The sequence below is a fragment of the Scomber japonicus genome, chromosome 4 (assembly GCF_027409825.1).
Source record: "Scomber japonicus isolate fScoJap1 chromosome 4, fScoJap1.pri, whole genome shotgun sequence".
Classification (NCBI taxonomy): Eukaryota; Metazoa; Chordata; class Actinopteri; order Scombriformes; family Scombridae; genus Scomber; species Scomber japonicus.
The window spans coordinates 26,009,049-26,022,457 of record NC_070581.1 but is presented as its reverse complement, the minus strand read 5'-3'; the positions used below and the strand labels follow the sequence as shown (position 1 = coordinate 26,022,457).

Below are 13,409 nucleotides of genomic sequence, written 5' to 3'. Positions count from 1 at the left end.
ACCTGCCCTTTTGTGCTACTGTGTCATTTGTCTTTTACATCCCTTTTTCCTTCCATGTTTGTTACTCTGAATAGCAGAACAAGCCAGCACTTGACTCACAAACACTAAATGAGTGGCTCTATTTTTGTTTGTCTGATCCAACCTCTTTACATTCCTGTTTGGGTTGTAATACACCTCCTGAATGATATGTTACGCACTCAGGAGATTGGTTTGTTTTGAAAAACTGGGAAGATCTGAACAACCTCAAGTACGGCAGGTAAGAATGGAAGTACCGGGTAGTAAAAAGAAAGTCCAGCAAGCTCTTGTCAGCAGGAGTTTGGCCTGGGTCAGACTGGAATGGGAAATATGCAGAGAATGTGACTGGCATATGCAGACTGTTGGAGCGGCACCTTTTTAAACACACTCATGATATCTTAAGTATAATCAGAAGTGCTGAAAAAAAGTTCCTGTGTTTCCCCGAGTTCATTATTGTGACCTTTTACCACAGTCAGAGGTTTCTAACTGAACACCAAGATGCTCAGTTGAACCTCCTTTTTTTGTTTTGACTCTACTTTTTTAACCCGCAGAGGCTCGTAGTTCAGGAAACAAGCCCGCTCCAAACCCTGGCAACTGGCTGCTTTATTTAAAGATGAGGAGCCATTGTTCCCATAGCAGCTGCTGGTGTGTCTGTGATCTGCTCTGTATTGCCTCCAGACAATAGCTTGTTGACAGCTGTCCTGATGCACCTCCCCATCACCCCTCACACACACATACACACACACAGCTCTGGCACTCTTTTCACAAGCCTTCTACTGACTGAAAATGAAGTGTCAGTTTTATTGTGTGTTTGTCTGCCAAGATGACTGCGTGTAATTGTTTAAGCCTGTTGGAGCCAGCAGCCAATGAACTTGCAGGATGTAGAGTTATTGTTTTTTTTTTCAAGAGAGTGATTGGTCGCAGGAGAGAAGGGAGGGTTTACGGGTGTTGAGTCTTTTGTTGAGTTGGCTGCGTCCTGTCTGTGTTTTTAAGAACTAAAAGTGTCATAGGAAGAGATGCTTGCTTGTGTTTTTGAGGTAAATGTTTCTATTCATTTTCTTCACCTGCTAACTTGACTGATATCATTGTTTCTGGTTCTGATATGTTGTCTCTTTTGCACAGGAAATCTGAATGTCAAGGAAGTAGAGATGCTGGGGTTACATCTCCTCAAAAATGGAGTGGAGCTGATAAAGCCACACAGAGGAACAAATAAAGGATAACGTCGCAGTTTCTGCTGAACAAAGGACTTTTCTTCTGCGGTAGTTAAAGAGAAAAGAAGACAGGTACGACTATTACTTTTACAAAATGCCTGTGGACACTCTCCAGCACCAAATGAGGCAACCAGCGAGGACTGCTGTTGCTCCTACACCTCCACGCTTGCGGCCAAAGGGGCCCGTAGGTCCAGACTTCTACAAACAAAGCCCGACTCCAGCAGAAAGACCAAAGCAGAGTGCAGTGGAGAGGCTGGAAGCAGACAAAGCTAAATATGTCAAGAGTCAGGTGGCTCTCTCTAAGCAGCAGCCAGTCAGGCCTTCTGAAGTTCGGAAGCCTCTGGTGAGCCCCGGCAGCGCCCTGAGGCCAACCAGGAAGGCTCCGACCCAAACAAAAACAAAGCAGGAGGGCTTCCAGCTCAACATGGAGCACCTGAGTAACCTCATCAACGGTGTGAGTGATGGTGCTGCTGCGAGTTCAGAGTCCAGTAAACCTTCTAATAGTGATGCCACTGCACACAGCTCACCTCGCCCCACATCTGCAGAGGGGCAAAAGAAAAAGGAGGCGCCGTGTCCACCTCCCCGTCCTGCTTGGTCCAGTCCAGCTAAAGTGAGATTAAAAGCATCTGGACCTGCTAAGGTAGAGAATCCAGGTTCTGCTGGGGCTCCAGCTGCAGGGACTGTACGCAGGGTGGATGTCATTCCTCAGGCCGGCCCTGTGAGGACATCCAACAGACCACCACTTCAGTACATGCGGCAGCCCCTTCAGCCCATACCTTTACATTCCCAGTCTCCACTCCAACCAGCTACTTCACATCTGCATCGCTTCCACCTCAGAAAACTACCAGGTCCTTCTCCTCTGAAACCTGTTGTTGTTCCATCTAAACCCGAAACCACTGAAGCCACTGAAACCATTGAAACCACTGAAACCACTGGAACCCCTAAAACCCCTGTTACTGCTACACCTCCCCCCAACCTCCCTGTTTTCCCCCCTCCTTCCCCTGCAATCACCCGTTTGTCTTCCAGCAGCTCCAGGAAACGCCCCTCTCTGACCCGCTCTAAATCTGACATGAGTGACCGATACTCCCGAGCTGGAACAGAGCTGGAACGCTTCTTCAACCTGTGCGGTTTGGACCCCGCAGACCTGCAAGATGTGACTGGTTCTAGTTCTGACATTGTGTCCCTCGCCCGTTTCCGCAGTGTGAGTGCTCCGGGGTCTGAGTGTGCAGGCTCTGGCAGGGAGAATGAAGAGGATGAAGATGAGGATGCTGGAAAAGCTGCAGAGCGAGCTCCCTACAATGTGTCTGTCATTGAGAGAAATGCAAGAGTGATTAAATGGCTGTATGGACTCCGTCAGGCCAAGGACAGTGCAGTTAAGAGCACCAATTTATAGGATGATGTCCAAGTTTAATTCAAAAGTAAAAATTTCAACATGTCCAAGTGTGTAAAACATGGAGCAATGGATCCAATGATTTAACTGGAAGTGTGTATGTGCCAATGATACAGTGATGGATGTGAATTTGTTTGTTTGAAGAGTAATTCACTCTCACTTGATCTCTTGTTTGTTTTGTTTTTTCGAATAATTTTTCTTTCAAAAATTTGAAATTTGTTAATGAAATTCTTGTTATTGAACAAGTAAAAATACAACCTTTTTTTTCTACTCTGAGATTGTCATTTTTTGTTTCATTTTGACTCAAACATCTTTTTTTGTGATGTTTCATAATGGGGTTGTCATAATCATAGCTGTCTGGACATTAAAGTGACATCTGTGTTCGAGGCTGTTTAGGCTCTAAATGGATGGCATTAAAACTGAATGATGCAAGCATCTTGTTTGGTAATGTGATTTATTTTGATGCACACACCAAATATAGAAGCGCTTAACCAACTGAGACATTTCCTCAGAGGGATCAAAGTATAACATCCACATTTTAAAAATCATTATAATTTCACATAATAATAATAAAATCTTTATTTAAAGAGCACATTTCATAGGAAAGAATACAACACAATGTGCTTCATTAAAATGGAAAAACATAAAAAGACACAGGAACAATTAAAAACAAAGTATTAAGACTTATATAAAAAAAAGAGATTTTAAAAGGACTGAAATGAGCAGGTAATTAAATTATGAGATGCAAATGAGTACTGTAGGCTGGGTTAAAATGTGTAAGAAGTTTCTATTTAAAAACTACTTTAACTACTGTTTTTTACACTTGTAAGGTGCAACTCTACATTGATCCAGAGTCTGGAGGTGCAGGAGAAGAAATCATTAATGTGATGTATCAGTAATTATGTGAAACTGTTTTGCTGATCACAAATAAGAAGCACTGTGTTCTTGTGTAATTTGCAGGGAGATTAAAAAGGCAGGACTTTCACTGATTTTCCACAAGAGGTCAGAGCAGTCTACACTAATTATTAGAGCTATATTTGTGATTTCTTACTGAAAACTGATGAGAAATGTGGCTTATTTTTAGATTCTCAGGAGAGCTGCCTGCCACAGAGTAACTGCTTTTCAGAAAATATAAACACCTTTTAATTTTATATTCGTTGTGTTTTTCTTCATGCACTATTGGAAAAGCTATTAACATTCACGAAAGCAGTGTGTAATATTACAGTGTTTAGTTGCATCTTACCAGTAGAACCAGTAGGAGGTGCTGTAACTGAGCTCCCAGCTGAGTTGCATGACTGCAGAAAAGGAACAGAAGTTCCCAAGGACATTTGAGCTGAAACAGAAGGGGAAACATTTTATTATATTAGGCTTTCAACCATAAAATTAAATCCAAGAACAGCTATAAATTATTATTTTGGGAGTGTTCTTAATCAGAGCTAAGATTCAGAAGAATATAACTTGGGCTGCAACTAACAATAATCTTCATGATCAATTAATATGCTGATTACTTTCTCAGTTAGTCATTTGGTCTAAATATAATATAAAATGCCTGAAAACAATGAATAATGTCCATCAGCCCAACATGTTGTCGTCACATTGCCTGTTTCGTTCAATTAATATCCAAACATTTTGAACTTATTATCACACAAGATCAAGAATGGCAGCAAATCATCACAAATGATGTGATATGTTTGGGATTTTCAGTTGAACCTGAAATACAAGTGCAATGAAAACAAAGCCAAGCATCAATCTGATGATCCAGATGCATTATTTATGCATCTGGATCATATATACAGTTTTCAAGGAACTCATACTGTACAAAATAAGCTTTGTTGTTGAGTCCATTCATTCTTAAATGTGGGTAGGTGGGCTGAAAAGTACCAAAGACAAAAGAGTTGTTCAACCAGATTCCTGTCAAACAAGCAGGACTTAAGTACAACTGTATGGAGAGAGCTGTTGTTATTTAATATGTGCAACTGGAACGAGGATTACTTCTGTAGAGCGCTGCATATGTGGCATTATTCTTCTTAACTTCAAAGGATGAGTTGCCTCAAGGATTTTACAAATCAGCTGCAGACATTAAAGACTCAGATATTCAAGCAGACCGCAGATAGAAACTCATCCAACAAAGGTCAGCAACAGAGGGTAAGTTTTCAAACTGACATTTCTCCTTGAATATTTTTCCAATCATATTCAATATGTGACATGAATTTTGAATCTATGTCAGTGTAGATTTTATAAAACTAAATCAGCTAACTGTTTGAATGGACAACAGAAATATTTTCCTCAATCTTCTTGTCTGTTCTTCTCTTTTGTCTTCGTCAGGGGTCGGGGGGGATTCCTCTGACCAGGAAGGTGTGTTATGCTGTAGGTGGGGTCCCGTATCAGATCACTAACGTGGCTATTGGTGTTTCCCTGCAGATTTTCCTTCTGGATGTTGTGCAGGTAAAGTTAAAGTTGTACTTATATTAGTGTACAAGTAAACAGTATAGTTTCTCACCTTGTAAATGCAGTAGTATTAAAGGGGACACATCAAGCTTTTTGTGATTTTCTTTCCTTTTTATACTGTGATAATGTTAGATATTTATGTAATCATGGTCAAAGTTCCAAATTTGAGGTGAATGCATGTTAAAATGTCAAAATCCAAGCTGTCAACCTGCTCTGAACACTTCATTTGCAAAGTCACCTCTACTTCCCCATCGAACTGACGTCACATGGTTTGCAAATGTGTTGCTAAGGTTGTTCATGATGTCCACTGGCATGTTTCAGATCAGATTCAGACTCAAACATGCAGGGATGTATTTGAGAAGTTTCCATTTCAAGTAAAGAAAAAGAGGACAAAAAAAGCAGAAATGAACTACTACATTGGGAGGGGAGCCTTAAAGCGACAGGAGCCAAAACGGTCTGTTTTAGACAGAGGCTGAACTGATGGTAACTGATCAAAAAGTAAAAAATACATACAATTAAACAAAGTTACATACAATAAAGTTACATAAATTAAATACAAAGGTTTTTTTCAACTATAAATCATGCAAAAATATTCCAGTAAAGCCTCAGAAATAAAATACAGATCTGTAAAATGTGTAAAAGGGAAGCAGTAGCAGATATTCCTGTAGTTTTAAGATCTGAATGACATATTCTTCCAGATGGAGGCTTTCTATGTGTCCATGATTTTATTCTTGAGTCGAGCCTGGGACGCTGTGACTGACCCTCTGGTTGGATATCTGGTGAGCCGCAGCAAATGGACACCCATCGGCAAACTCACTCCCTGGTTGGTGGAGCTACATCTTAAACACACGTTATCTTGAATTAAGATACAATTCACCTCCCTTCCCTGCCTGGCATTTATTCACCACAGAGCCATCAATGTTTATCACACAGGCTGGTTCTCTCGTCGCCGTTTGGTGTCCTGTCCTATCTGCTGCTGTGGTTTGTGCCACAAGGCTCGACGTCTCAGGCTCTCAGCGTGCTGTGGTTCCTCACAGCGGCCTGCCTGTTTGAGACCCTCATGAGTGTAAGTCAGTGTGTTGCAGGCACTTCTCACACCTTTCCCGCCCCATCTCCCATCTCACTGTGTACACCTTTAAAAAGTAGCTCAAGACCCATTTGTTCAAACTTGTGTAATTTTGTGTAATTTCTATTTTCTGTTTATTCTATCTTTTAATGTTTTATGTCTATATCCATATATGTTTTTGCTTTATCTCCTCTGTGAAGCACTTTGTGACATCTCTGCTATAGAAAGGTGTTAAAGTTACTTACTACTAATAGTACTAATAATTTGTACAGCACCTTTCATAGAAGAAACGCAGCTCAAAGAAATTACACACACCAAATGTTTCATATTAAAAGGTAAAATAGTAAATATAATACATAGTAGCTAAAAAATTGAATAAATACAACATATAATATCAAGTAAAATACAACATTTTAAAAGAAGTTCAGTAGTGCATCAGTGTGAAGATGAAAACTTTCCCATCAAGTCACTATCTTGTGCTTCAATCTACTTTCGCCCTCACACCTCTTTCTTTTTCATGTCACCATGGTGACAGCATTTCATACCACTCTCATGTCACCGTCAGTGCTGCCATTTTGCTCCAAGCTGTGTCACCATGGCTACTGAGTTTTCACACTGCTCGAGTGATGTCAGTTGGCGACATGTCCCCCCCCCCCCCATCCATTAACAGTGCTACAACGTCCCTTACCTCTCACTCAACATGTTCCTGGGGGGAGATCAGAGAGACAGAGACTCTGCCACAGCCTACAGTAAGAGGAGACTCACTCACACTCAAGTGGAAAAAAACACACACAGGGCCTAAATAAAAAGTGTGTCTCTCTCTCTCTCTGTGTATTGTGCAGGAATGAGTGTGGAGATGGTGGCGATGCTGCTGGCTTCTGTCATTCAGGGGCGAGTTGTATCTGTGTACAACACTGAAAAGCAGGAGGCCTGTCTGCAGCAGGACCAGGATCATGAAAACCCTCCAAGCTCATCTCCACCACTTCAGGAAACGGTGGATACAGCTGATAAAATGCAGCCAAACATCTACATTTAAAAAAAATCCCTCCCATTGTATCCTTTAGCAGCCTATAGCAGCATTGTTTGGCATTGTGCAGGTTTAGTCTCAGGGATATCTTGTTACCCTGTAATTTAGTACTCTTAGCTCAGCTTAGTCTGTGTTTGTGTTCTCAGGCTTGTCTCCTAAGTTATTACGCAACAACATCTGGTTAAGAAGAAGCTAATTAGAGTTAATGCAATTAGATAAGTGTGTGTGCAACACAAACCATTACAGTTAAATTATGTTACATTTAAAGAGGGGATTATTATGTCAGATTAAAGGAATAGTCTGTTTGCTTTCTTGCAGAGAGTTAAATGAATCAGTTAAATGTTGATATAACTCAGTTATATGTCTGTAATTTGAAGCCAATGGGTTAGCGTAGCTTAGCATAAAGAATTACAACAAGGAGAAACAGCTAGCATGGCTCTCTCTGTAGATAGAATAATAACAGCCTAGCAGCACATATAAATGTCACTAACCCCTACATACAGTTGATATACTGACACCTACCTACATACCTCACAGTATGTCCTCATAATTAGTCATAAATACCTCATCAGTCATTAATAAATGAGTGATTAATCTTACATGAAGCTTTCAGAGAGCAGAGACAGTGTCCTCTTTATGTTTTACACTCATTTGGTTAAGGACAAAACCATTAATAATCTCATTATAATGTGGTTTTATGTTACCTAAGACAGGAGAGCATAACATTTGTCATGATGTTAGTGATGAATGATGAATATTATTTAATGGGAAGAAGCATTTTTGAATAAATATTTGTCAAATTTAACCTGGAGCACCCTCTGTATACAAAATCGTGTATCAGTATCTTGGCTATTTCAAATCAAATAATGGTATTTAATATATTTTTACTGCTCTCAAATGCAAAAATAGGTGAAATTTGCACTGAAAGATATGTAAGGGTTAACACATTTATGCTAAGCTAACTGTTTCATATTCAACAGACAAGTATGAGAGTGCTATCAGTCTTTTCATCTAACTCTCTGAAAGGAAACAAATAAATTTATCTCAAGATGAATGACTACATTCATGGAAGAGTTGATATGCTACAGAACAACAAAAGTGGAGTAACTTCTAAAGTCATCCCTAACATATGGATCACTTTACAGAATAGCACACATTTTAAACAGGAGGGACCATTTACTTGTGTTTTCAAGCCTCTGGGGGAAATGTTTGATTGCAGCATATGTTTTATTTATCTGTAAATGTTTAAATTTGTGTATTTCGCCTCCAGCAAAGGGCTTTCCTGACCTCAGCTTTGGTCTTAGGTGCGCTGTTTTTCCTCTGTAGCCTGGTTCTCTTTCTAGGAGTGAAGGAACAGCGGGGTGAGTCATTCAGAGGCGGCCAGTGTTCAGATATACTATGAATAAGAATACCTGGTTTTAAAATACGAGGTAACATGACATAAATCAGAGAACTTAACGCTACGTTTCAGTGTTGAGCTCATGAAAGCCTTTTATGTCTTCTGTAGAGTTAATCTGTGGGTAATTGTGTATATTTCTGGTATTTCACTCCTTCCTTCCTTTGACTGTGGTTTTCTTTTCAGCTCCACTCTGCTCTGATGACAAAGTACGACCGGCGTATCTGACCTCTCTTAAGCTGCTGATATGCCACATTCCTTACCAGCGGCTGGTGCTTGGCTTTGTGTTCAGTGCACTTGCATTTCAGGTACAACTTGAGCTCATAGTGGCTTTGTTGCATTCCTCCTAAACCTCCAGTGAAGCACAGAGATATTCATTAAACTACTGAGATCTAAGAAGATCATTTTCAAAGCTTTTCATAGTACATTTAATGACTATCAAAGCATAATATAATAAAATGTTCCCCATCTGTTTTTCTTTTCCAGATGTCCTTGGGTAATTTTGCCCTTTTTTGCAGTCATGCAGCTGGACTGGGGGCCCAGTTCCAGCACCTCCTACTGGTTTTACTGGTAAGATGCAATAACACACACTGCTGTCTTAGATGTTTGTGAATGCAATATTTTAATAGCTTTCAGAGATTTTCACAAATTTCACATCAAAAGACAAGATGCACAAAAAGATGTTGTTATTTTCACAGGCTTCTGCTTCAATAGCTGTTCCTTTGTGGCAAGTTGTTCTTCTGAGAATCGGGAAAAAAGCCACACTTTTCATCGGACTTTCAGTAACAAATCAATTCCTGCACAATAGACCGAGAGATAAAAATGATTTTCCACCCCTTGCTTCTCCTTCTTACCTGTGTGGCCTGTTTATGTCTCCCGCAGCTCTTCATCCCTGCTGTGATTATAGTCGCTTGCGTTCCCAGCAACCTGCCAGTCTTCATGACTATGTGCACTCTGATGGGATTCAGCGTGGCGACCATATTCTTGCTACCCTGGTGAGTCAGTTCTCAGCGAGGACACAAAGTTCTCAGTCCTCTCCGAGGCCCCTGTCACATCCAATCAGGATCAAAACCGAATGCACATGAATCATTCACATCACCCCTACCTGACCCTGGCAGCTGATGAATATTCTGGCAATTATCTGTTTTGCTGAATGGTCAGTTTTCCTCATTTAGAGCTGCAACAAATAGTCAATTAATCAATTAGCTGTCAACTATTAATTTAATGACCAACTATTTAGTCATTTAGGGTAGTTTTTTTAGGAAAATAGTGTCTGATACTGACACCAGCTGCACACAATCAAAGAAGACAGACGTTTTGAGTCGTTATTTTAAAGGAAATATGCTCAAATTCTCTGGTTTTCTGGTTTCTTAAGTATCTATGACAGTAAACTGAGTACTTTTGGGTTGTGGGCTGTTGGCTGGGACAAAAAAAGACGTGATGATGTCATCTTGGGCTTTGGGAAATAATGGTCAACATTTTTTTAGACCAAACAATGGATTAATCAAGGAAATAAATGACTAATGATTAATTGATAATATAATCATAAATTTCAGCCCTAAAACTGACATGTACTTCTGATATGTGATATGTCGGCTTGTTCTGAATCTGCTACAGGTCGATGCTCCCAGATGTGGTGGATGACTTTGCTGTGAGACACCCCTCCTGCAAAGACCTGGAGCCACTGTTTTTCTCCTGTTATGCCTTCTGCAATAAGCTGGCAGGAGGGCTCTCTGTGGGAATCTCAACTATGACTCTGCAGTGAGTCAATCTGCCATCCACTCGCTCTAGGTGTTACATGTGTAGGCCTTCATCTGTTGGTCTGTCACATTTTTGTTTCTCGCCTTGCCTCTGCAGGTTCGTGGGCTACACAGCGGGTGCCTGTTACCATGGTGAAGGAGTGGTGACGGCTCTGATTGTGCTGTTCTCACCAGTTCCCATCACACTTCTGCTGATAGGGATGATATTCTTTCGCTCTTACCCGATCAATGAAAGGCAATGTTTGCAGCTCCAGGAACAACTGACCACAGTTCAGTAAGTGGCTGTTTGGTGTCTGACATGTAGTTGTTAAAGTCACAGTCAGAATCTGTCTCTGTTTGGTCATTTCAAAAAGGAAAAAGCCTCTCTGGGTGTTTTATATTACTGGTCTGGATATCTAATAGTCAATCATATCTATCAGTAAATGCTTTCCAGAGCCTTGAATTATTCTCTTGGTTGCATTTACACTACAAGTCAATGAGCTATTAAAAGAGTAGATCAGCCTTTTGGGAAACAAGCTTATTTTGTTTCTCATTAAGAGTTAGATGAGAATATTAATGCCACTCTCACATTTTCACATTAAATATTAACCTAATAGCCAGGAGCTGGTTAGCTTAGCTTTGAAGAAAAGACTGGAAATACAGAGAAACAATTATTCAGGCTCTGTCTACCATCTCTTTTAAAGCTCCGTAACATGTTACATGTTATAGTTTGTTTAATCCCTAAATTGTGGTTTTTCAAGAGGAGTATGTGTGAGATTATTTCTTGGCCTGGAGAAGTGACTTCCTGTCGCCTCCGCTGGATGACTCCAGAAAGTCAAATTATTAATGACAAGAAAATGTAACTATAGGATGATAAACTTACACCTCCAGGTCTCCCATTAGCATTAATTTGACTCTCTAATCAACATTCCCTTTAGGTTCAGGCATCACAGAAACTAAAGGGAAACGTTGGTACCCTTTTTGGTGGTAAACTTTGGCACAACGCAGTCTCTAGTCTGGTGGGTGAGAATTCCCAAATACTATAAAGATGATCTTCGAGATACTCAGGGGCTTTGTTGTTATCTAGTTGTAAATGCTCTGTCTTTCAACACTAGTGGTTTGAAATGCTTTTTCCTAACATTGTCTTAGGTTCAAATCCATCACAACTCTAACTAACTTGGTCTGACAGATGATTTGTCTTTAGTCTAACATTTTGGGAAATAAACTTATTTGGTTCATTGCTGAGTGTTTGATGAGAAGATTGATTTACTAGCTGGGAGTCAATGAGCTTAGCTTAGCATTAAGACTAGAAACAAGGGGAAACAGCTAGTCTGGTATTTAGCTCACTTTAAATGTGCTGCAGACTTTTTAAACTTTGGACAGAGGTAGGCTGTTTCCCTGTTTCCTGCATAGTTAATGCTCAGAGTCATATCAATCTTCACATCTGACTCAGCAAGAAAGCAAGAAGTGTTTTTCCCAAATGTTCAAACCATGAGTGAAGTCAAAGCAGCTCAAAACAATATATTTGCTAAAACAGCTGCATTATAACAGCTTGTAAATTAGTAAAAATCCCATTTTGTATTTTGGAATAGGCAATGAAAATACTTACTTGACTGTCATGATTAATAACTAAGAATACCGAGATTCATATTTATCTGAAAACTCCTTGCAACACATCCTGCATTTAATATAACACCTTTCCAATCCAAAAATGGATTTAAAGTCTCAGCACTTCATCAGACTGCTGTGTATGTCAGCTAAAGCAGATCTATTTTTAACATACACATTTTGGACCCATGCCTGTGATGGTCTTTTCTTTTTCCTCACACAGCCCAGAAACTGCATCATCATCACCATCATCATCAGACCCAAAAGAAACCACTCAGCAGCCGGCCACTCTGCAGCAGCCTCATGCTGGTGTGACATCAACTTCACATTGTAACACAAAGACCAACGCACTGCACAAGTCAAATTCCACACCGTGTCGTTACAATCATGATAGAAAATGCTCTGTGAAATCATTGAAAACCTCTTCTGTAAAATACAACTGGCCTAAATCAGTTGTCCAGTCAAATGTAAATCCTCAGTGTCACAAACAGAGACTCAACCCTCACCAGTGCTCTGCAGAAGCTACAAATCTACCTGAAAATGATCCTGATAGGTCTAACACAAGATCCAAAGTCTCCTGGGTTTAGAAAGATACCTTCAAGAACTATTTTTGACATTTTGGGAAATATGCTTATTCTTTTCAAGAGTTAGATTTAAAAAAAGAAAGAAAAATATACCACTCTCATGTCTGGGTGTTAAATATGAGGCTAACTATGAGGCTAGAGTCAGGAGATTGTTATCTTAGCTTAGCATAACGACTGGAAGCTGCTAGTCTGACTCTATCCAAAGTCTCGTGGGTTTAGAGAGATATTTTTGACATTTTGGGAAATATGCTTATTCTTTTCAAGAGTTAAATAAAAATTTAAAAAAAGATACCACTCTCATGTCTGCGTGTTAAATATGAGGCTAACTATGAGGCTAGAGTCAGGAGATTGTTGTCTTAGCTTAGCATAACGACTGGAAGCTGCTAGTCTGCCTCGCTGGCCAAGAAACAGTCCAAGCATGTAACTCCCTGTAAAACCTCAACTTGTCATATTTACATTTCTGTTTGTATAGAGATTAAATAAACCAGATATAAAGTGCTTACAAGTGAAGCGGTGCTCTTAGACAGATTTATTTTAACTTTGGGTGGGGTCAGGCTACCTATTTCCGCTGTTTCCAGTCTTTATGCTGAATTAAGCTATTCATCTGACAGCTCTTTCTTCATATTTAGCATACAGACATATTCCTTACAGTATTTTTGAGGTTGGAGACTTGCTGTCCTTGTGATTTGTGTAAATTTAGTTATTCTTTTTAAGTTATCACAATTTCAGGTTTGTAAGTACTCGTTTTTTCAAAAATGTCCCCACGTGCATGAAAGTAAACATTTTCTATTTTTAACACTATGCCGTGTGTTTGTGCAATTTCTGAGCTTACGTTCACACTCGTGCAAAAAATTTTAGCAACTGCTTACTCAAGTAAATGTCAGTAGTCATTCATTTTCTACATTTTCATTGGCTGTCACTGAAT

The 13,409-nt window shown here is 39.8% G+C and overlaps 3 protein-coding genes across 3 annotated transcripts in view; all 3 read left to right on the top strand.

The window, feature by feature from the left end:
- The window catches only part of plp2b (proteolipid protein 2b), a 374,364-nt gene that overhangs the window by 99,979 nt on the left and 260,976 nt on the right, over positions 1–13,409 (top strand). The window lies entirely within an intron of this gene.
- On the top strand, positions 1,321–2,619 carry fam110a (family with sequence similarity 110 member A). The gene is made up of 3 exons (XM_053317734.1): positions 1,321–1,714; positions 1,772–2,065; positions 2,168–2,619. The coding sequence occupies exons 1-3, from the start codon at positions 1,321–1,323 to the stop codon at positions 2,617–2,619; spliced, it is 1,140 nt and encodes a 379-aa protein (XP_053173709.1).
- Positions 4,657–10,591, top strand: mfsd2al2 (major facilitator superfamily domain containing 2a-like 2). Its single transcript, XM_053318015.1, has 13 exons — positions 4,657–4,761; positions 4,942–5,061; positions 5,763–5,887; positions 5,998–6,130; positions 6,801–6,879; positions 6,973–7,124; positions 8,428–8,518; positions 8,740–8,861; positions 9,040–9,123; positions 9,252–9,335; positions 9,436–9,548; positions 10,171–10,314; positions 10,411–10,591. The coding sequence occupies exons 1-13, from the start codon at positions 4,657–4,659 to the stop codon at positions 10,589–10,591; spliced, it is 1,533 nt and encodes a 510-aa protein (XP_053173990.1).